Source organism: Dromaius novaehollandiae, chromosome 14, assembly GCF_036370855.1.
Source record: "Dromaius novaehollandiae isolate bDroNov1 chromosome 14, bDroNov1.hap1, whole genome shotgun sequence".
Taxonomy (NCBI): Eukaryota; Metazoa; Chordata; class Aves; order Casuariiformes; family Dromaiidae; genus Dromaius; species Dromaius novaehollandiae.
Genome location: NC_088111.1, coordinates 19,513,606 through 19,538,529, shown reverse-complemented (window position 1 = coordinate 19,538,529; position 24,924 = coordinate 19,513,606). Strand labels below are relative to the sequence as shown.

Genomic DNA, 24,924 nt, shown 5'->3' with positions numbered 1-24,924 from the left:
TATACCCCAGTACCCACAAAACAGCTAGCCCTGGGCCAAACACAGGGCTCACCCCATTAAACTGTTACAAGCTTCCCTACAAACCCAATATGTCCTCCAGAAATGCCAGCATACCCATCAGTGTTCAAAGTCTCTACCCCTCTGCACACAGAGCTCATCCATCTCTCTCTCTCACACACACAGTCTGTTTCCTTCCGCTGTCCACTTCATATACATCAAGCTCTTCACCCTTCTACCTATTCTTCCACACCACTAATCCCGGTTTAGATATTGCTTTTCATCACTCCCCTCACAAACCCTGGAAATCCCTGAATATGCCTTCTTTAAACAATTGCACAGCTCTTCAGCATATAAATATGTGTGTGTATATATAGATGTGTATAGATAGATATACACATACACCCCCATGCACACAAGGCCCATCATCCTCTCCATCCAGCATGGCTCACACATTGTCTACACAGCATCTTGGCATATGCATTGGTCTGCTCCTTCATACACATTACTTGCCTCCCACACACTATTTGGCCTCCAATCTCCTTCCATATTTGGTCCATGATACACCAACCACCCTCTTCCTAACACGTTTCCCTTTCCCCACACTCCTATACACACAAAAATCATTGCACATACACATACATCAGCAGTGATCTCTACCTACTGCCTGCCCAGTGCAACCACCAGCCACATGTCAAGCATTCTCCCTTCTCAAAAACATACTGGTCAGTCCACTGTCAAACAGGCTCTGTGCCCTGTCCATCCATCCACTCCTCCCCTCCTGTCACCACCCAGCTCTCTTCTCTTGCCTTTACCAAATGCAGAGTCAGGCACACCTTATCCTCATCTCAGTGGGGTTTGCAATGGGCCTTGACATGAGCTACTGGAGCAATTACATGTACTGACAGCAGAGACAAGATGCACATCAGCTGCTCTGGAAGGTGCTGACACATCGTATCATACAAACTAATACATTGCCTAAGAAATAGTTGCTCCACAAACAGAATAGAAAAGACCTCAGACTTTGCAGGGTCCTTCTGAAAGGCACTCATGGCTCGATGAGTGGGTGTGCATATGGCATGCTGAAAGTCTGTTTTTCTGAGTTCTGCTAGAGATAACTCTGTGTAACCTCTTTGTTACACTATGCAGCTACGTGGAGATACTTGCTGCCCTCCTTCAGCGAGAAGCTGGAGGCTTTGCTTAAAACTGCAGGATGTGAAGAACACACAAACATTGACTCCACATATAAGGAAAGGGGGATAGACTCCCTTCCCCCTTCATGGAGAATGAAGGGCTGGTAACTACAGAGGGAAAGCTTACCAAAAGTCTGTTGTTGGAAGCAATGTAAAGATAATCTGAGGGTAGAAGGCAGGAGGAGGATTCATTCTTGTTCTGCTGACAGATGTGGCTGTTTCTCAGTGGTGTAAGAGAGCGATTGGGAAGCTCAGAGGAGACAGAAGATTTGGAGTCACCAGAGATTTCTGTAGAAAATGGGAGGAGTTCTCCAGAGCAGGAAGAAATGGAGACCTTCCATGATTATTACTTTGCTTGGGTTAGCCAACCCTCATTAATAGTGTCTGTTGTTACAGTTACTCCTCTGCCAAATTACAAATTCTCACTCTACCCTTCAGACCTTCTGGAAGGATCAGTGAAAGGATTCAGATGACTGTGATCTTCCTAATTTTGTTTTTAGATGTGACAGTGATTTCTTTTTTGATTCTTTGTAGGAAAAAAAATACACAGTGAGGGGGAAGTGGTCAGCATGTGCCTCAGGGGAAATCAGCAGTAAGTGACGGGAAGACAGTGAACTGAATTATTGAAATCATAATTACAGATGACAGAATGACAGAATTGTAAGCAACAGAATACATTGAGTTATATTGGGAAAAGCTAAGGGAATACATTGAGTTATACTGGGAAAACTTAATGGAACTTGATAAAGTATCACTACTACCCTTTCTGGAACAACAAATCACAAAAAATGTTAATTACGTGGAAGACTCTGACCCTCTCAATCTCTCCACATTTGTATTGTGTGTTTTGATTTTGATTCCTCTTGCACTCTCCATATGACACTTCAGACTCTCCCATTTTTACATACATGTAAATCAACACCACATCACCGTCTCCAATCAAATTCACATTGGAGTAGTTGTAATCCCAGTGACCCTCACACCAACACGCTAGTTAATCAGGTCAAGTGCTGATCTTGGTCCACAAAGAATGACAACAAGCTGAATGCAGCAGCAAATGCTGGTTCGGGTGTCCTGGGAGAAACTCATGCAACCCACGGGGTATTTAAACACACAAGCCTTAGGCAAGATACAAGTCCCACCTTGTCCAGTAAAAAAACAATATGCTTTTTATCTCTCCTTTTCCACATATATATATCACAAAAAACTAGCTCCATACTAGACAAGGAACGTACAGAACAGCCTGTTCCTTGTGATTCCTCTGTGCGCTGGTCTGAGCCACCCTGTGGTTAACACCTTCGTCTGTATTACTTGCCTTCTCACGGGCCTGTTTATTTTGTTCTGTCCTTCCAGCTTCTCCGCACATTTTCAATCTGCGTAAACAATTCACCTGTTGGTCACAGCCTCCAGTCCCCTTCGCAGACACTCATCAAACACAGCCCAGGCGCATGGTGTTCCCAAACTGAAATCACACCATGTACATACAGCTGCCTCAGCAGACACCCAAACACTCCTGCAGCAGACTCCCTCTAAAATGGAAGTGCTCCTCTTAATACAGGTAGCCCAAAATACACACGTGCCCCGTGTATACGCTCTTCCCATCCATGGTAAGGACATATGCACCTCCCAACCACACAGGCACCCCTCAGGCCCAGCATCTCTCAAACCTCTTGTGCAGAACATGCCTCTGCCGCATCCCTGCTCATCCTTCAGCGTAACGCTCCACGGACCTCCCAGCATACGCGCTTCAGCTACGACTGTCTTACGTCTCTGTGCTGATAATTACAACATTCTTACAATATTTTTAACTAGCAGGTTGTTGATATGTGATCTCAGCTTCGCTGTCAACTAATGTACTCTGTGATTATGACTTTACTTTCTTATTTCACATGATTTTAATTGTATTTAAATACATAACAAGAAGCCCAGAGAGAGCGTTACCATGGGATCATTCCAGAGATCTAAAGCTATGCAGCACGCACTATTTTTTCGCTGGCTTATTCAGGATCAGCTTCACTACTTTGACCTATGTATTATCTGCCAATGCAGAGGGTCCTGGGAGCAATTAGTAACACAGTATTTTCATATGCTTTATGTCACCAGCAATGTGCCAGCAGTCCCAGCAAGCACAGTTTCCTCTATCTCTGTCCTTCCTTTGCACAAATAGAAAATAACTTAGATTCGCCTTCCTCCCTGCACACATATCCAGGGATACTTCAAATTCCCTCCTACTCTTACACCTCCATGTTCCTTTTCATATCCTATAAATAAATCCTTCCTGCCTCTCTTCCTTCCAGTTGCTTTGCACACAACCCTACCCCCATCTATGCATGTTCCTCTACCTAAGGACACATGGAGCACCCTTGTACACATGCAGCTAGTCTCTGTGCTGAACAGACTTAATGCAATGGGCAGTTTTCTAATAATGTATTTTTGTTGAAAGCTAAAGCTTTATCATTATTCTCCACAGCTGTAGTTTGTCTTCTGAGAGACAGAGGAGTTATCCCCCATTTTGCCTAGCAGAAATTCTCTGTTGGAACATATTTCTCCAGGTCCCTGCTCCCAGAGAAGATAACATTTCTTTTACGAAAAATATTGACAGTAAAACATCACTAATATTGCAAGTACTTTGTCAAATGTAGCATCACTATATTTCAGTTAATTTTAATGACATATAACTGCATCACCTTCTCTTGAGGACTCCTTAAGATCCCAAATGAAGATTGACTAGAGATGTATTAGATGAAAGACCTGTTATGTCTCCATGAAAGCTCCCAATTCCAGAAGTGTCTGCCATGTCGACCAACCAGTGCAGAGGGGTCATGCTGAGGAAAAGCCAAATCAGCACATGACTTGCTGTCCCGACTGCCTCCCTCCTCATCAGCTCACCCCCATCCCCTCCTCTAGCATATGGGCCTCACACAGTCTCCATGACTGCCACCTCAGTCTGCCTCTTTCAGGTTTAAACTTGAAGTAAAAGGCAAAATTGGGGGAAAAAAAGAAGTTCTTTGTAGACTTGAAGAGTGGGAAACATCCCTTATGGGACACTCTTGCTTGTTAACTTCAGTCTTCACATCGTAAGACCTGCCTCAGCTGCGATGAACATAGGAAAGACCTTTCAGAGAGGATGAACATATGTGTACACCCCAAATGGTGCTCCACAGCCTGTTCTGACTCTACCTGGAACAGTGCACATATAGTTATGCAAACCTAGGTCCACATGTGAGCACAATGAAGTTGCAGACTGCATGCTTACTCAGAGACTGCCTAATTTGCTGACTACAAGCAACCACAAAACATTTTACTGTTTTTAATCACTGGGATAACTATTTAAAGAACTGCATGGTGTTACACAACAATTATTTCTCTCCCAGGGCTGGCACACTTTGAAAAGACCAGACAAAAAAGACTATGTAGCTCACACCATAAAATCAGGGGACATTTTAGCCCTTCTGTCCTCAGAGTAACTCAAGGTAGAACAAGTAGATGATAGGGACTTGGAGGCATTATTCATGTATTAAGCATTCTGTAAAACTATCAGTAGAATTTGCTGCGAATTCTCTGCTTCTGATCTTTGTTCTATTATCTGTTGTCCTCCCTTTTTCTATTGTTTTTCCTTTGCCTGAATATTTTGCTATAATTTTTGCTCATCTTTTTCAATTTTCAGTTTAATTAGGTTTCAATTCATAATAGCTGTCTAGCTCTCCTTCCATTCGGTTTCATATTTGGTTCTTGCCCCATATTATCTTGAGCACGGTCCTTCGTCTACATTTCACAGCAGGTAGCAGAGGAGGTATCACTCCACAGGGGCTTCTACTTCCTTCGCTCTGAGGATCCTTCCAGATGAGTTAGGAGGATGGGGGTCCTACGTTCTCTCATTTGATACACTATGAAATAGTGAGCTGAAGGAGTGTCAGCATGCTGGGACCTTCCCCACTTCCACTGCAGTTGGCTTCCAGGGCCTCCTTCCCTTTGGCCTGCTGCCACAGAGATTTAGCTGCTCTGCAGCGGGGTCCAGGGCAGGGAATCAGGAAACTGCCCTGACCTCCCTCACTTTCTTCTCTACCTTGTACAACCTTAACTGTAAGGTCATGGGATAATAAAGCTCACAAGCACAGGACAGAGGCAGCCCTTCCAGTGCAGTACTAACTTCAGTGCACCCGGACTGTCAAATTTTCAGGTTTCTTTGTGCAACTTCTCGCTTATGTGCAAATGCCTAGTTTGGGGGTTCAAAAAGAAGTAGTGAAAGGAAGGCAAGATGGAAATCAATAGTAGATGCAGCAATTTTAGCAGCTTTGCCCAACCTATTGCTGTGCTATAATTAGGGCACACTTGTAATATAAGAACTGCACTTGGTATTTAGACCAGCTGGCTACAGTGACAGTACCACATCAGCTCAGGCAGGGGATAGTGCATCTAGGCTATTCGTGCTGAATGCCTTACCTAAGCTTGTCCTCAGTTTCTTCTTTTGCTTTTTTATATACTCAAAAAACCTCTTTCAGCCACTCCCCACCTTCTTTCCCTGCTCCCAGAACTCTAATGGACTTAGATTTCAGATAGAGAAAGGAAACCTTCCTCTTTCCTTCTCCAGTATGCCAGAGGAAGGGCAGAAGATGTTAGAGGGCAGAAGGAGGCTTTGGGGCAATTGTCACAGCTTCTGGAACAAGGAGGATTGTAGCGACAGGGGGAAGAATCTGGAGCAATGGAACATAGAGGCTTGGGATGAGAGTATGGGAGAACTGGAGCCTAGGGTCAGGCATAGGGGTCCCTGAAAGGGTGAAAATACAATTCAGGTGAGCCCTGGGTGGAGAGGAGCTACTCACTGCCTGGGCAAGGAATGAAAAGTTATTGCAGTGATGCGAAACAACCTGAATTAGCCACCTATATTTTGCTGCTGACAAGAGGAGGAGCAGCAGCTTTTGGAAATGCATCCAGGCCTGGACAGGCTGGAGGAGGCCAGAGGAGTTGAGTGCCATTGGAACTGTAGCCTCTGCAGAGAGGGGGAAGGAGGTCAGCCCACCCTGGCACCTGTGGCAGAGGGAATCCTAGGGATTGCATAGCCTTGTCTCCAGCCTGATATCCAGCCTTCTGTTCCCTGTAAAGCAAATCTCACTTACGAGGCACTGTTAATCCAACATACAAATTCGGCAAGTAAACCTCAAAGGTTCAGCCTTCCACAGTTAACCCATCCATAACACAGTGTTCGCCGACCTGCAGTTGCCCACCAACATCCCCTGTGGCACTGCAGCTGATTTCCCCGCATTGGTCTTGGTGACTGAGCACTTGCTCTGATCTGCAAAACCAGTTCAACATCAGGCAGATGCTACTGGTGAAATTCTACTGTGAGCTGAGTTCAAACTTCCATTGACACCAGTGCAGACAAAATGTCTCTTCAGGGCTTGAAAATGCAGTTTTGTAATGCCGGGAGCAGGTGGAAACAGACATCAGGATCAAAGTTATAGCAGAGATGATAAATCAGAACAATTCCTGACCCAACAACATTTCTCTAAGGTACCTTAATCTTACATTTTTTCCTCTAACTTTATTGTACTCATATAAAATGATGTGCAGATCATAGCCAATATTTTCCAAAGACATATCAACCTTTTGCTCTGATGTCCACCTTGGTCACATAGATATTTGAACAGGTTTTAAGCTGTTGAGCTGCAGTACCTCCAATTTACAGAGTCCGTATTTTTTCATATGGACATCAATAAGAATTTCAAATCTGGTTATTCACCTTTCATTAGCACACACGGATGAGAGTAACATTCTGCCTTGGATTTATTCTGTACTTTATTCTGCAACACAGGAAGGTTTATCTGCAGAGCTGTTCCTTCTGGAAAATTACACGGACTGGCATTTAAATGGTGTAGCACTAGCAACATACCCACTTCCAACACACACGTACTGTACAATGCTGTTAGTCCCCGACGCTTAGATTCATCATGAAGAATGAAAGAATGGGAGAGACGCAGCCCTGAGCCCCTCATTTCTATTCCCCATGGCCTCTTTACATAAGCTTTCCCCTGAGAGGGGCAAAGCCAGTGGAACCAAGTCCTTCCTGAGACCATTACGATCACCATAATGGGCCTGGCTGGCTATAGATGGAGGAGCCCAGGTATGTTGTACTCTTATTGATTTTCACCCTTCCATTTCTGTACATTTGGGAGCAGCATTTGTTTCTGTTAAAAGTGCTACTTCTATATTCTCTTTTCCAGGACTGAGGAAGAGAGGGCTGAGGCTGGGGACCTGAGGTTACAGTGCCTCCATAGCTGCTCCCCAAATAGTAAGTGACCATGGCTCTGAATATGTCCAATACACAATGGCTTGTGCTGTCCCCATACTGGTTCCTTGGGGTTAAGAATAGTGTTTGGAGCAGGAACTTGTGAAAATAGTTTTGTACTTTCCCCAGGCAGTGTTACCCAAACAATAATCCACTAGCACATGAACAGTACAAAATTCTCCAGGATTCAATTTAGGATGTGCACACATCCTATAATTTTATGTTATCTCAAGAAGCTATGACTTCACAATAGTTTAAAAATATGCTCTAATTTATAACTGTATAACTTTCAGTATCACTACCTTTTTTCTTCTCTATCCATCACCAGTTCATGATGATGCATGCTATTGAATATAAAATGATTGAAAGCAGCTATTGGTAGACAATAAGATTAATATAATTAATGTCATTTCTTGTGCTTCTATTAATTCTTACTCAGAAAATTGCTATGTTTTTATTCAGCATTTGCAAAAATTCTTACTCTAGGCTATGGGAGTCGGTGATTTTATGTATGGAACAATTTTGGAGCACGGCTCCTGACCCACTGTGAATACTATACTTTTCCTTCACTCTCCAGGAAAGGTGTGTGCAGTTTTATGCATTAATTTCCTTGCAAAGAAAGCAAGTGATTCCTCATTTAGTGGAAGGGAGAGTTGGGAAAGTGACCTGCTTGGCAGAGCTCTAAGACTGACTCTGCACTAAAATGTGGAAACCTCATAGCATTTCGCTGCCCCTCTCTCTTGCTGAGATGCACATCTCAGCTACATACTCATGGAAGTGTCAGGTCCACAGTCCTCACAACTGAAGCACCTAATTTCTCATCAGACCTGCTGAAATAGCTCTCCAGCCCCATGTCCCTGCAGGTCATCTTCCCACAAGTATGATAGTACTAGCATTGCTCTCAAGCTTGGTTTGGCACCAGCTCAGCTGAAGCTCCTGCTCTTTGAAATGTCATGTCAGTTAGAGGCCTTTCCACAAGCAGATCCACATCCTTCATTTTCACAGGCAGAAAATTTCTTTTAATAGGAAATTGATCTGAGTCACTATTTCCCAAGAAAATTCCCAACATACCAGGCTATTGGCTAGTGCTTTAACGGACTTATTTCATCATGAAGGCTGTCTGAAGGTCTTTGTTTCAAAGAAAAAATAACAATTCTTGACGTTTGTGAGGTTTTTCAAGGAATAGAACGAAGGTTCTATTGGTCCTACCCCCAGCTCCACTGCAGCACTTTGACGTAAAGGACACGCAGCTTACCTCCAGAGCTGTGCTGGCAGCTCTGTAAAAGCAAACTGCGAGTGAGAAGACAGGTATCCAAATCACCTAGTGCACTTCATTCAGTGTGTTCAAGTTGAATTACAATCAATTACACCTGAAAGCAAACAAGAAAAATTACATTTCCCCATTGCTGCTATCACTTAATGATTTAATGCAAGCGTTAGACAAAATGTGTACTTTCAGCTAATTAGACTTCAAGATGATGCTGTGTTCTTACCTGTAAAGACTATTTCAGTGCTTTGGCTAAAAAGTTACAGACACAGAGAATACAGCATGATCTGTGAGGGGGAAGAAAAGAGTGATAGATGTGAAATCTAGGTGAAATAAAGAATTTCTGACTGCTATCACACCCTGCTATTATAGGAGTAGATGCAAACCCAAGGACATCCCCCAATCATTAAAAGATCCTTTTCTTTTATCCTGCTCTCACATACTCAAGAAGTTTCCCTAAAATATTCCAGTTCCCTTTTTCTGAGTGATACCTTGGAATGAACTGTGGAGTCATTCCTTCATTTTGACTGGCAGCAGGTTTACCCAGTCACCACATAAAACACCTACAGAACCTTCATTCTGCTTTTTCTTAACAATACAGTCAAAATCATGCCAAAAGCTATATAAGAGCCCTCCCACTTTTGTCCTAAATCCAAGGGCAGAAGTAAGATTAACCTTAATTCTGGGGCCTCACAGAGTGGAAGACCTGTTATATGGAGCTATTTCCCTGGACCAGTTAACAAACCTCATGATAAATCAATTTAGGAAGTGAATTAATCCAAAGGTGTGATTATCAGTAACTGATCATTCTTTAACTCTGTAACAAGGTTCATAACCAGTCAGACAGTTAATATCTCTATGTCAAACTGAAGACAAGAACTGAAATATTACAAGCAAATTCAAGAACCTACAATGATATGAGAACTTCCCCCCCACCAGTTGCTCCACATAAGGAAGACTGGAGGCAGACTGATGACTGATCATCCACACTTCCAGTGACAAACTACAGTGACTTTCCAAAAGACTGAAGACCATCCACTTAGGAAAAGTCATTGCTTTACAGAAAAACACAAGCCACTGGAGCACAGGTTCAGTTCACAGGCCAAAAGTCAAACTTTTCATAGGTATTCAGACCTGGCCAGTCATCCCACTAGGAAGGTTGGTTTAATCTTTGCAAGAGACCAAAGTGTGTTGCAGTCCCCGCTTTGAGGGTGGATTCATAGCCCTGATTCAAAGAGTTAGCATCTAATAACTGGATTTACTAGAGCTAATACATGGTGGCAGAAGTCTAACCTAGCTTATACAAAATATTAAGGAACATGAAAGCGGCTGAGTTGAGTCAGACCAAAAGTCCATTTAGCCCGGGATTCTGCCTCTGGCAGTAGCTGGTAGCAAATGACAAGAAAACCATGGGAAAGAGTAGCAGCATATATAAGACTTCAAATATGCCATCTTCAGGTCTCCTCACCCAACCTAAGCCTGTGCTTTTATTAGCATTTTTTTCAGCATTTTTACATTCTTCACTGTTAGACTGTAATTAACAGTCTCTTTGCTAGATCCTCTGCTAGTGAAAAGTGGATAAACTTTGGAAGTCAGTGTAATCCTGTGGAAGATCTGTAGTCAGCATTTACCCTTGTACAATATCTAAGAAACTATATTTCATAACTTAGCCCATCTCCTTGTGATTGAAACTGACCCTAAGCACCAGTGGAGCAAGCATATCTGAGAAGCTAAAGTACAGCAATTTGCATTTTGTGTTATTCCTGCTGCCTAATATTGTTTTGAAGATCATATTTCTATATCCATCTTCTCACTCTGACTTTAAGCCTGAAGGTAAACAGCACATGCTTGGGAAGCGCCTAACTAAGACCAACAAGCAAAGGAAGTGACCTTGTTGTGAAGGTGTTAGAAGGGTGAATGTCGATAGTCCGTTGTACTGCACCTCCCTGCACAGAATGACGGCAGCACAATTGTCAGGGCACTGCCAAACAGTGACACTGATGTGGTGCAGAGGACAAGAGTAGCTATTTCAGGTCACTGCACTGAGATAACACAGCCATGAAGTACCTTATCCAAAAAAGCCCCTGACCCAAAGGGCTAGTAGTCTCGTGCACAGTACAGAAGTCATTTCTTAAGTTAAACTTGTGGTTTTGCAATTTGTTTAAGCCAATTGATTGCTCAACAGAATGGTCTTTTCTTCTTCTGGCCTTGAATTTTCACCTCCTTGCTTGCATCAGCTCTAGTAGTCCTGACCTTATCAGAGCATGGGCCTTCTGGCCTTGATGGTTTTATTGCTGTAAACTGTGTTCTTAGTTATCAGCACTGACCATTCCTTTAGTTCTGTTGTTTCTTCTGGTATTTACACAAACACATTTCCATACACACTTCATTCATACCAATGGGGAGCACTATTGGCTGTGCAAGTACCTCTGGGAGACAAAACAGAAGAAGGGAGGGCAGGCCAGGACCATCCTTTTGAAAAGTAATACGGATGTATGTCAGTTGAAATGGTTTGTTAAACAGCAACCCAGGGAATCACCCGGGGACACCACAGTTTCCCTGAGGAGAGGAGAAAAAAAAAGCTTTTTCATTTGGGAAACAAGAGTAGAGCAACAGGAAGGCCATGTTAAAGAATAGCAGCCATTGCTCAATATCACATGAGTTTCAGCTTCACATTGGCTACCTACTGTGACTATATCTGATCAAGTTTAAGAAAGTGATGCGAGTGAAGTTCTGCTCCACATTCAGAGCTTACTTATGAATGCATCTTCCACTTTAGAATCTTTATTATTCATGCCTTTTAGGGAGGAAAAAAAGTTAGTTACTGCTGCTCATGATGGCACAAATGCTCACAAACTTTAGATGAAAAGTCTGCTTCCTGGAACAATTCTTCTACTACATCAGGTCTTAACATGCCTGTATCTGACCAAAGGACTCTCCTCGACTGCCTTTGTAGCTTCAAACACTCCCGCTATTTTTGTCTCAATACCCAAACTGCAAATGCTCAAAATGTGACAATGAAAACAAATTATACTGCCCAGCATCCACAATCCCATCTCACTGTTAGGCTTTTGAGTACAAAATCATCTCAATTTTTACTTTCTGGCCTGAAACCACAGATTGCTGCTCAGAAAAAGGCCAGACAAAGCACAAAGTTGTGCTTTGCACACTGTTGCATTAACTGGTTATCTGGGAACATTATTAGGAATTACAGTTCTTGTTGCCTCTTTCCGACCCTGTGAGATTGTAGTTGGGTGACTACAGACAGAGCAGACAAATGTCATTTTGTCTGTTCTGGACATCACAGAGAATAGCTCTTGAAACTCCTGGATGTTACACCATGAGCCTTGGGTTTTACTGCCTGGACTGCAAGGTGGCAATGGTAGCACCCTTGTCCTTTGTCAGGCATAGCTGTTCCTTCAGTGATATGGCCAAACACTTTCAACGCAGGGCACCAAATGGGCTGTGCACCCTCTCTGGCAAAAGCTGCAGGATGGAGGCTGAGACAATAATCTGCATTCTGAGCCAGACCCACAAGTGACTTTGCACAGACTGCCTGTGACACGGGCCAGTGAACACCGTAGTGCAGAGCTGTGTTCTGAGAGCCTGTTAGGGGCAGGGCAGCACAGGCACATCAGAAACTCACCAAACAGCTCTCACAGCCTCCTCATCACTGTAACTGTGCAGCACCACTAAGCGAGAGGAGACAGCACATAACAGTTATCCTAATCTTGTTTGAAAACTTCCTGATGCCCAGCACTTTTTTTATCGTTGTAGGATTGTCCGCACTGGGGCCACATTCTCAAAAGCTGTTCACAGGGGCTGGTGCTATAAGACTGATCAATGGGTTTGAGCTCTTCAGCTGCGTCGCTGGCAAGTGTAGCGACTCAGCACAGTGTAGATTCAAAGCCATTTCTCCCCAGGAAATACAGAGCATCCAGAATGCAGAAAGAGTTGGGAAAGGCTCAGCTGCAGTTCCAGAGCTGTGCACCCAGCTCAGCTTTCATGAGCACACTCACAAAAAAGCCAAGAACTGCCTGCTGCAGGCAGACAACAACTGCACTGGGACCACCAGCATCTGCCTCCCTGCTTGGCCCAGGTAGATAGCCAATGGCATTTCCTACTAAGGATAAATGCCAGTCTTCTGCCAAACCAAAGCTGCTTTCTTTCTCCAGCACCAGGCCTGCTCCCCTCCCCCCAGCCCATCTTTTTGGTTGTATGCCAATTAGTTGCAAATATGCAAACAGGCTCATTATATTATCTGCCTAAGAAATACCATGCAGAGCTGCAGCAAAAGCATCAGTGATGAGGCTTGCACCCCTGTGAGGTAGGTAACTGCTATAATTTCTACTGACAGGAAGACAAGCAGGCAGCAGTGAGAAATGACATGTTCAAGGCCACAAAAGGTACATGCTATAGCTTCAGACTCACCTTCCTACATCCTTTTCTTTAGCCTTAGGAAGGGGACTATCCTGGAGTTTGGGTCTCTGAACCATAGTTTGGAGCCAGGTTCTGCATGTGGAAAAAACATCCATCTCCACATGCCATTCTGCCAGCTGGCTTTGCAACTTCTCTACCGTCTGCACGTAAAAGTTTGCTGGCAATGTTGGTGCTGAGTTTTTTCACATGTGCCAACTTGACGATTGCTTCTGTGGTATCAAATGAAAGGGATGTGAACAAGAAAGTACAAAATCCAAAGGCAGACATTCAAGCCACAAAATATGCAGAGAACATTAGTATGAATGTTTATTACTCACATGACTTATTAATATTAGTACTAATTACTATGCATTTGTCTTGTGGCATTGGCAAGCAGCAGGAGACAAGGCCTCTCCGTTTGGAGCAGACAGCGTTGCAACAGGCTCATGGCCTGTTAATGGCAGGAACAGGACAGGGGAAATGCCATGCTGAGTCAGATCAGTCACAAAGGTGACAATGTCCCTTTGATTATTCGGGGGTCTGCTTTTGTCAAAGAGGGCACAGCACTTCAGAAGGGAGAGCGTCCTCTGCATTGCTCAACAAACTCACCACCTGCTTTGCTCTAGCAGAGGCAATGCGAGCAGAGTATCATATTTAAACTCTTCACACAGAGGCTGTCCTGCCCCAGCCGGACACTGGGACGTGTAATCAGAAGCTGTTTCTTACTGCTTATTTCAACTGGCATTTTGTTTCTTGGAGGCCTTGCCAGCTGGCCTCGCTTAGAAATGCTCCAAGGCTATTCTAACTTTACCATACAGCGTGTAGACAATATTCACTCATCCTCAGATACCATTCTTTTTTTTGTCCTTCCATAAGGACATAACATAGCATCTGGTCCTTACTGAAAGACATGGAGTTTTAGGGAGTGCCATTGTAGAGCAAAATACTATAACCTTTCAATAGGAGAAAAAAAGAAAAATGCTAAGAAATGATAGAAGACAGCAAGTACTCACCAGATGAGTCATTTTGGAAGAGAGAAGATAACAGGACTGAGAACAGCAGAGGAGCAGAGGTCAGGCCAGAGTGCAGAGAGCACTAAGGGCCTTTTGCCAAGCCAGGACCAGGATGGGATCTCAGGTTCCTCTGCTAGGGAGAACTGGCTACGTCTAGAGAGAGCCCACAATGTGCTATCAAGAGCCTTGGTGCTGAAACTTATCTTAGTGGTCTGGTTTGAAGAGCCTGGTTAATTCCAAAAAAAGCAGGCTGTAGTCTGGACCCTCACATCCTTGTCCCATACAAGATACAAACAGTACCTGCATGCTGTAAAATTCTGGAGAGGCGTCGCAACGTGAAGCAGTCTATGATGAAATGCAGTTTCAATATCACTAAGGTAATTAGTTAAAATTAATCCTACATTAAACTATCATTTCTAAACCTCTACAAAATTTCCTTAAAAATTTGACCAGTTTTTGGTGAAATGTGTCAGTGACTTCTGTAGATAACTTCTGCCAGAAAAATCAATATGATTAAGCTATCAGTTTCAAAAAAGTGGCCTCAAAACATAAATCTCACCAGAAACTGATTCCAGAGGAGTCTTACTCTGGGTAATGCAATAGTCAGTTTTGATAATTCTATATGAAACAATGTGATGCTCATGACTAAAATGTAATACTTCTTTAACAGGGTTTAAACACGTTTGAGTTAGGAGCATCAAAGAGCTCTAGCTATAACCTGGCATTCTCTGTTCCCCCAGAACTGGCTTCCATGTGTTGCTTCCTATTCAAACATACAGAGCTGGTCCTTACACACCAATATTCCCAGTCATGTTTCATTCATGCCAAACTTACCTTATCACAAATCTCTAAACATTCTTAATAGCCTATTTGCTGTCTTTTTTGACCTTGCAGGTCTTGACTTTCTCTTTCAGATGTGCAGGGCTGGAAGATATCAGTGCACAGGTATTCTGGTTATGCAGAGCTACTGTGCAGAGATGATAGAAGAAGTTTCACATTAGGACTTTGTTGTTATGCATTTGTTTGTTACCAAGAAATGCTCGCTGCTATTAGACTCCAGACAGCAATTGTACCTGATTTCTGACATCTGTATGTCCATGCCGCTTCCACCCTCTCCTCCAATCCTTTCCCACCACTAGGCATCAATATGATGTGCCTGCTGCTTAGATCAGTGTGCTTGGGACCTGCAGGGCAGATGACAGAGGTACAGATGATGGTTGTAGAACAAGGGGAAAGGGAGAGGCAGGAGAAATGTGACATACGAGGGAAGAATGTGGTGACAAAGCTGAAGAGGAGAAAGGGATAGCCCAAAAGGGGCAAGAGTAGAGCAGGAAACAGCATACTGACTATCATCCTGTATGCTGTCTGTGGCTAAAAGCATTGCCTGTTATTTGAGGCAGATCAATCCAGGGTCCAGGACATTAACTTTTCTCTTAGAAAATTCAAGGTATATTGAAAATAAATTCACTTTTCGGAAAATAGGAGAGTCACTGTTTTGACAGTGTGGGCACTTTAGGAGGGTCATCTGACAGGGAGTAGGCCTTGAAAAAAATCCTTTTCTCCTCACTGTCACCCCACAGGAATTTCTCTTGCATCCATCCCACAGCTCCTCTACCATCCTCCCACCCCTGCCTGTCTACAGTAGGATTTATGCAACGAGCCCCTCTGTGCTTCACTGTAAGGCATGTTGTTCTTTTTTCTGCTTGAACAAGATAATCAGAAGATCTGTAGATTTTAAATACAGTAGAAATGATTCAGAAGAAAGAAAACCCACTGTGTTTGCTTGGTTGCAAGAGCCACAGAAAGGTGGTGGTGCTGGGTTTGCAGGCAACTTTTGTATATCTCCAAAATCACTGCTACGAAAAGTCTGCACAAGCTCAGCAGGAGAGGGCGAGGCACAGACGGCAGACAAGGTCACTCTGACAGCAGGGAACATGCTTTATATGCTGAGCAGCACAGGGCTGGAAGAAGGCAGACAACAAGGACTTGACGCATTTGAAGTATTGCTCAAAGTTGAGTCAAGGATTCTCCTTGAGGAGGTACATGACAGCTGCAATCACCTTTCTATTTCATGTCAGCATTGATTTCAACTCCAGGTTTTGCAATTCTTCCTGTAATTTTTCCTGTAATTTATTCAGTTCATAGTGATTCATTACGTAAAACCAGAGGAAAAAAAATCCCCTCTGATGAAGCAGTAAGGTTACAGATCTAAGACCCAGCCTTGCTTTATTGAAGCCAATGGGAATTTTGATCCTGTCTTCAGGTAAGCCCTTGCCCACTACAAAATTCCAAAATTAAAGGTCTCAGTTCTGCTCTCATTTTCCTCTGTTTAAATCCAGACTGACATTTTGCTTTAACAAACTCCAGATTTCTTCTTAATCAACCAATTCCTGCATTTCTGAGGCAGACATGATGACAAATGTAAATTGAATTCCATGTTTAGCACTGGGGCCAGTGAAAAATAAAAAGTGTAAAAGCAAAACAAAGCAAAAAAAAATAGTTTAGATTACTTTTTCTTTCCTCTGGTGGGCAGGTGAATTGGTGAAGTTTCTTGTAGACATTTTAAGATCAGTAATGTAAATGATTTTTTCTCAATCTTTTAAACAGCATCTTTCCATAAAGGTGCTATCTCCTACAGCTCATTTTGGAGTTATGTTACACACTGCTGGAGTTATGTTATACAACACTGCTAAAGATGCAAAGTGAAGCATTTCAGATTGTATATGCACTCAAATAGCCTTTCAGTTACTGGCTATATTGTATTTCTTCCAGAATGTAGATAAGGACTGTTGCTCACTTAATGTTTAGATCATTTTAAGCTGCAGGATATTTGAGGACAAATGTGTACTTAGTTGTCTTCAAAGCAGTACTGCTCCTGTCAGAATAAACTTTCTCCACCTTTCCGCAGCAAAAAGCACTTATTGAATGTGGGGTTTTGTAGGGAGAATTAAGGAATGCCTGAGATTCAGCTCTGTTTTACATAAACCAGTGATTTTGATGCGCGTTCCCTGTACCAGATGATCATCCTGTTGCACTCTTCCTCTGGGTCCCAGAGCAGCCCATGAGGCCACAGACAACTCACTCTGCATCTGCCGAATCTCTGGGGAGAGGGGATGCAGTCCTTCAGCCAGAAACTCTTGCTCTAGATCCTTAACAAGTTTACCAGGTTTCTGAGTCACTCTGGTGAGATATGAAGATCATCTTCAACCTGTGCCACATTCACCTGTTGTGAACGCATACATGTCATGACCAAACATGCACCAATACAGCATTCCTCATTTTCAAGAGAGACTGAGAAACAGCAACTCAAAATCCAAAGGAGGAACAGCAGCCAAAGATGCCCAGCTCCAGGTTATCTTTGCTCCCACAGCCCACTTTTTCAAAGGCCTGAGCTATTGATTTTGACTTTTGTGAAGAAGGGGGAGCAATTAGTCTAGGCCAGAGGGCTGCAAGTAACAACTCCCTCCCTTCGAAAAGCTTTTTGTTTTTGAAAGTGTCTCTTGCAATGTAATGTCAGTAAGGAAGGGGACAGCCCAGAGAGGCTGGTGGAATGGAAGAGAAGGATGGCAAGACGGGAGTGAGAGGAGAGAAAAGGGAAGGGAGAAAGGGCAATTGTGGGAGAAAAAAGTGGGCATTTTCATGGGGGACACTATTGCCTTGCTCCTGGGTGATTTTGGTAGAATCACTGAATCACAGAACAATGTAAGGGTGGAAAGGACCTCTGGAGGTCCAACCCACTGCTCAAAGCATGTCCATTAGATGAAGCATCTCAGTTCCTTGTTCAGTTGAATTCTGAGTATCTCCAAGGATGGATATTGCAAAACCTGTTCCAGTGTTTGACCATCCTCGTGGTGAAAACCATTTCCTTAGTTGGAAATTTGTGTCCCCCATCTTGGATCTGTTGCCTCTTATCCTGTCCCTGTGCACCCCTGAGAAGAGTCTGGCTCCATCCTCTCTACACTCTCCCGTTAGCTGTAGACAGCAAGATCTCCCCTTTGTCTTCTCTTCTCCCAGGATGAACCACAGCTGTGTCAGCCTTTCCTTGTATGTTATGTGCTCCAGTCCCCAGTGATCTTGGTGACTCCCCCCTGGACTTGCTCCAGTACATCAGTGTCTTTCTTGACCTGGAAAGCCCAAAACTAGACACAGTACCCCAAATGCAGCCTCACAAATTCCAAACAGAGATGAATGCCTTACCTCACCTAGGCAGCTGCACTCTTGCTTATACAGCGCAGGATGTGGTTGGTCTTCTCTGCTGCAAGGGCACGCTGCTGACTCCTGTTTGCTCTGCAAAGCTGCTTTCTAGCTAGCCAGTCTCAAGCCTCCATTGAAACAAGAGAGTTGGGTCAGAGGAAAACAGAAGTGAGGAGCAGCAACAAGAGCAGAGGAAGGTCAGCACAACAGCAATGAAGAAGTGAGCACCATTACTATGAAAACTGACATGACTGGAGTCTGAGTAAGGCAGCAATAGGAGAAGTCTGTGAGAGCGGCAGCCAAGGATGGGATGGGAATGATGTTTCCAGCAATATCCTCAGAACTAAGTATTCCTCTTTCTGTCATTTTTATCAGGGATCTCAGCACCTAACTCCCTTAGACTCCTTAAGAATCCCAGCTTAGGTCTTCAAGAGCCCTTGCTGTGATGATAAGACCAGAGCGTGGCCCAGTGTTTCTACCAGGTTCCTACTGTCTGCCATTAAAGCAAGTTATGACTAGCCTGCTTTTGCCCACAGCAACATTGTCTGGGTAACAGCTACATGCTAAGTGGGCATTGGATTCTGCTCTGCAGCTAACCAGGTGCACTGTGGATCAGCCCTTCCCTCCTCTCTTAGAGGAACAGCAGGCTCTGTGCTATGAGCCCTCCCCCTCGCCAGACACTGCTGCAAGGTCTGCACATCATGCTTTGCTGAAGGCCATATTGTGCAGTGTGTGGCCAATGGCACAGAAAACTAGCGGTCCTTGAAGCACTCCCAACATCATCCAAGACACCTCAGGCTTGATCTGCTGAAGACCTTCTTCACAAAGTTTTGTCACTGGGAACTGTGGGTTCATTTTCCTTCAGCACACGTTAAACAGAGATTTAAATATTTAGGACTGGATTTTTCTGGACCACTAAAGTAAAGCATCTTTAGTGACCTGAAATAGAACCATGATTCAACGCATTTGAAAAATCTGGCCTGGAGTTTATTCTGCAAAATGATGGGAATTATCCTTTGAACCATCTCCTTGTCAGAGGTGCCATGTATCATATAGCGTTTCAGCAATATATATGTTTTCAGTCAAATAAAGAATGAAAACATTAATTCCAGAGCTAGAAGATCATAAGAGGTGACATTCTAAGCCCCCTTAGAAAATGAACAGTGGACGTTGTATAGAAAAAGTCAATCTTCTTTGAAAGTATCAGGTTAGGGTTTTGTTTTGTTTTTTTGAGCTTCTATATAAAAGCTTTTTTAAGGTTTTTCAGATCCCTGGGCATTTAAGAAATGAGCCTTAAATTCTGTCAGAGTACCTTAATACCGAAGGCCAAAATTAAAATACTCTCTGTAATACTACCCTTAGGAGAAATTGTTCAATTAAGTATGCTTTTCTACTAGCAACATCTTAGTTTAAATGGAAAATAAGTCCCAACTTAGTAATTGGTAAAAGGTGGCAAACTTTAGGAATTACATTCATTTGCTACAGCAGTTGTATAAACCTGTTTACATATTAGGAAGGAGTGTATACTGATACACTGGGCTGTTTCAGAAAATTGATGCTTATGACAAGTAGAAAAGAGGATGAAGTGCTGGAACCCACCTCTGTACCTGGAAGATTTCCCATTTCATTTCAAATTTTGTTTGGAGAAGACTGCATTTTAAAGCTGCTTCAAGTTTCTGATCATTTACAATGGGGCATATTCTTCACAAAAAGGTAGTAAAGAGGGAAGGAATACAATTTCTCCATTTTACTAAAGGAATAATTTTAATAATATCTTTGTTGATGATGCCTAAGCGATGGCAAGATCCCAGGGCTCATCATAATCCTAGGCCATGGGTCCAAGATATCTTCACTTATCTCTGATGTGGGTTCTAGCCCATTTACACTGCACACAAAGAGACAGGAGTTAACCCCAGGGGAAAAAAAAGCTGCACTAGACAACCAAAGAACATTTTTCATGAGCAAACAGAAGCCTTTTGTCAAAGGAGGAGGAAGAGGAAAAAAAGCAGAGAACCTGCAAAAGCATCCATATTCCCCCAAATGTGTCTTTTTTTCCAGCTACAACAATGCTTTACCTTTCCTGACAAATTGTGACTCGGTTAGCTAAGAGCTTTCCAAAGCCCCGACAAGTACATACAGCTCCATCCCTAGTGCCCTGGCCCCGAACATGTCACATTCTGCCTTTGGCAGCTGAGTTGACAGTGAAGAGCAGCAGGAGTTCAAACTACTCTCTCCTGAATTCTGCTGCATTGGCTGATATCCGTCCCCTTTGCAGGTAGGGAGCCTGCTGCTCTACCAAGCTGCTCTCTCCATTTTGCATCCTAGATCCTGCTCTGTAGCATCTCTAATTACTACAATGGGAATGTCTTCCCAATTCCTGTTCACTCAGTTTATGAAAGCGAGGCATTTCTGAGGAAGGACTGCATTCTTGCTTTCTTTCCTGCCTTTTCTATAACACATTCCATACTACTTTTTTAAAGAGCTGTTTTTTATTCAGTAGAATTGTGACTTTTTTTATTCTTCCAATTGTAAAAATCCTACATTAGATTTAAACTTGATAATTAAACTGCGCTATAGTGAAGGCCTTAACTGTGTGACCCCCCACCACTGAAGGCAGTAAGTGTGAGGCATGCTGTTTTGGACCTTAACAATTTGTGCCTTACTTGTGTCCAACACTGAGAAACATACAGAGAGGCGGAGAAGTTGATAAACAGCTAATTCAGCCTTTGGTACTAACAGAACAGGACTGTGCTTTCCCTCATGCACTAGATTGCCTATAACACATCCAGGCCTGGCTTCTCTGCTGTCTTCAACCATAAGAGGAACATGAACATACCAGATGCCCAAGAAGACTGAATTGGACACTGGTGCTGCTATGAAAATGTATCGTATTCTTTGCTTGTCGGAAATTCTGGATCATGAATGTTCATGTATGTTCATGTTCCCTTTCAAGGTCAAGATATTTCTCACTGTTTTCACTATCCATGAGAACAGTTCCAGGTTACACGGGTCCATTTTCCTCTCTTGCCATCAGTGTCTTGTCAAACTAAGTATAATTTAACCACAGAACAAAAACTGGTGGGATCTCTCCTACCTGGCAGCAGCCAGGAGACAAGCGCAGGGAACAATGTTCATGGGAGGTAGTTTGGATCCTATCCAACTGGCATTTCCAGCCACCTAGAAGAGCTGGTCAGCCTTGCATAAGCCTACAGCTTTGGTGGGGGGGAAGAGAAGACCTTAACACTCTTCCTCTGAGCTGTATAAAAGAAGTGACCTATAATATCACTGCAGGACTGATGGTGTGATTCTGCGTTGCGCTTCTACTTTTACCTTGTCTGTTTATTCCTCCCCTGATTCACTGGCCAACAAAAATACTGTGCAGAGCTAAAGCATGCAGGTCCAAGGTGAATGCAGGTCTTCACACTTGGCAGGGATGATCGAGGGCTGGTGCTGTGGGAAAGCCCAAGGTGACTTGCAAGCCAGTCTCATCCCTTTTCATTCATGTTGGAATTTGTCACTCTCAATGTGCCAGTAACTTTCTGCCCTTCCTGTCCCCACCCCCAGCACCATGTCCTTGGTTCTCACAGAGCCTCTGTGACTCTGAGAAGGAAAACGCTGATGTGCCAGGGATTACACTGACAACACAGATAAGCTGATGCTATGGAGGAACTGGTCTTGAATTCATGTGCCTTATTCTCTAACACTTTGTTCTTGGCTGCCAGGAGCAGAGGGTGTTATAGAGATATGAGTAGCAAATCAAACAATGGGAAAACCTGGTTACAGGAAAAAGGCTAAAAAGTGGCCCAAAATAGGCCTAGAAGTGCTTTATAAGACATTAATCCAGTCCAGGGGAAAAAGTATTTGTTTATCTTTCCTCAGGGCTTCACAACACCCAGCTCTAAATGTCACTAACACCCAGAGGAACAGGAGAGACCATAACGCTCAGAAAATACCCCCATTCGCTACGTCAAGCTCTTCCAGCAACACATCAAAAAGCTCTTCACTTTCATCAAAACCAGCCAGCCAGATCTCCACGGTTCAGGATCAAGCCCTGCTGGACATTGTCTCTGTCATTAAATTGGCCCCAGGAGAATCACCAAGTCCTCAACCATTGGAGCAAAGAAATAAAAATCTAGCAACATCAGGTTCCAGCCCACTCAGTGCAAGAACAGCTCCAGCATCTTGCCCAGCCAGCCCCAGGCTCAGTCTAACACCCAGCTCAGCCAATCCACAGCAATACTCTGACTCCTCTCCAGTCAGCCCAGGGATCAATGCAAGTTCCTTCTATCCTCACACAGCACAAAACTTACAAGCTTCAACATCACACCACACACTGACCCCAACCAGGAAAAGCACAAGGCCTCTAACAACAATGACTCCTGAAGATGGTTCCCAGTCTCCTGACTATTCTAATACTGAATTAAAGACTACAGGAAAGGGTTTTGAATCAGACCTGGAAGATCCTGATCATGAAAGGTATGTATTGAGACCATACCCATGTTTAAGTCACCACATAACTCAACTTGGTACAAGGCCATCTAACTGCTCATCAAATGTTCTAAATGCATTTAGCGATTTACATGTCCCCAATGTTTGTTTTCTAGTAATGATTGTATGTTCCCACTAAAACCTGTTCTCTGAGAAGCAAAATACTGTATTTTCCATACATTCTTTTGGCTATCCAAGCCTGATTACAGACCACGTCTGGGCCAGATTGTCAATCTCAGCTCCTTAAACAGGGCACAGTTTTAAGGTGGTCTCATATCCTTTCAAATGAGAAAATGCATCCCTCATTACACTAGTCACAGCCATGTGGGAAGCAGAATTGTCATAGTACAGCTCACCCCCCACCATCATTCCTTCTTTATCCTCTAACAGGCTGACATCGTCATTCAGTGTTGGGCTTCCAGGTGAGTCTTACGGAACAATGTTCCCCATTCAAATGACACCAGTATCCGAAATCCAAATGTCACAACAGAACTGCTGTGTTTGGCTGTAGTCAGAATAGAAAGATGTAGCCTCCCTTTAGGGAGGGAAAGGAGTTTACACTGAATGCCAATATTGACATAAAGGCAAAAAGGCCATAAACAGTCTGTTTAGACACTGGAAAAAGCCTCTTGATTAACAGCATGATCAGGCTGTGGAAGAACCTCCTAATTACAGTAACAGCAGAGAAAACTTGCTGTTACTGTAAAGTCTGACAAATGAGAGGTGAAGGTTGTATTCAGTGACATGGCAGGTTCTAAACCTCAGATTCTGGGATCTGGCCCCAGCAAGCTGGACTGATTTCACCCCAGGGAGGCTGTGAATTCCACACTGCATCTGCCACTTCTTTTCTTGGCAGGAGATTCATAACTGCAAAGGAATTCCAAGCCATGGAGAAAGAACTAGAAGATGTAAGAGAAGAACTGAAATGCTTGAAGTGGAAAGTGAGACACATCGGTGAGACCGTGCAGCCCCTGGCAGAAGATAGCAAGCGTTACAATGGCTACACCCTGACTGAGCTCAAGGCAATGGTGCAGTTTGAAGATGATCCTTACAAAGCTGCACACAAAATCCTAACTGTGCTCTTCAGTGATGTGTACTTGCTACAGCACTCAGTCACCGAACAGGCCTGCAACCCAAGATCTCTGCCCAAGCCCCAAATAGACCCTGAGTTGTACACAGTGTACCGTGACATTCTGAAAAGCATATTCCCTGGAATTAGTAGTCAGACCTTAAGGGAAGAGACACAACACGTGCAGAAAAGGACCCCGAAAGAAGTGCAATAACAGCAGAGTCCACAAAATCTTCTGCAAAAAGAGAAGTCTCTGATGATTTCAGAGCACTGAACTGTGGCATGTAAAGTTAGCTGGGTCTATCCCTTCTAGGTAGGAATTTATCTGTAAATACATTGGTGAGCTCCGAGCCCTTCATGTCACTCTTACCTGATGAGACAGTGGGAAGATGTTCTGCATACTTTCTATATTTTTGAAAAAATTTGCCCCCTTAGTGTCTCTTTCAATATATGGATGCTCCCTTGTTTCCAGTAACTACAGTTGCTGCCAAAAGAAGCCAAAGAAGGCATTGTGTATGCAGGCAAGGGCCTTCCCCCCACCCCAAACAGACCTACCAACCAGCATCTGGCTAGTTTCTATTTTCTAGAGTGTATCATTCATTAAAAGACATTACTTGTTAGAAAATTTTGCCTGTCTTTTTTTTTTTCTTTTTTTTTTTTTTTTGTCTAAAAATACTTCGCACATCAAATCAAACAGCAATTGTAACTGGAACACACAATAGGATGAGACCTGGCCATGCAGCAAACCATCCTCCCCTGCCCTCCTGCATCATGAATTGCATGGGAAGAAAAGCAGGGCACACAGGCTGGTCAAGAGCTGCAGGGCACTCATACAGGTCTCCATTCCAGGTAACTGGGGGGCCAAGGATACAAGGGTGTACAATATGGCCCTAAGTCAGTTCAGACATGATGGACATAACAATCCACCACTGGAACAGGTAAAGGTAGGAGTCTGTGACCTCCAGCTTTCCCAACCTCCAGTAACTGAGCAGACAGAA

The 24,924-nt window shown here is 43.5% G+C and overlaps 1 protein-coding gene and 1 long non-coding RNA gene across 4 annotated transcripts in view; one reads left to right on the top strand and one right to left on the bottom strand.

Annotated features, from left to right (window-relative positions):
- GSG1L (GSG1 like) overlaps positions 1-24,324 on the top strand; it is an 80,951-nt gene extending 56,627 nt beyond the window's left edge. For 2 of the 3 annotated variants that reach the window (XM_026107760.2, XM_026107757.2), the window contains 3 exons: positions 7,412-7,479; positions 22,249-22,845; positions 23,714-24,324. In XM_026107760.2, the coding sequence (XP_025963545.1) occupies positions 7,412-7,479; positions 22,249-22,271 (91 nt within the window). In that variant the 3' untranslated portion in view covers positions 22,272-22,845; positions 23,714-24,324. The other variant, XM_026107758.2, reaches the window with a different exon arrangement.
- LOC112987733 (uncharacterized) lies at positions 7,425-15,150 on the bottom strand. The gene is made up of 5 exons (XR_003260364.2): positions 15,010-15,150; positions 14,176-14,401; positions 13,175-13,392; positions 8,970-9,030; positions 7,425-8,846 (listed from the first exon to the last, which is right to left on the bottom strand). It is a non-coding gene; the product is annotated as an uncharacterized LOC112987733 (long non-coding RNA).
- Positions 24,325-24,924: the final 600 nt, after the last annotated feature.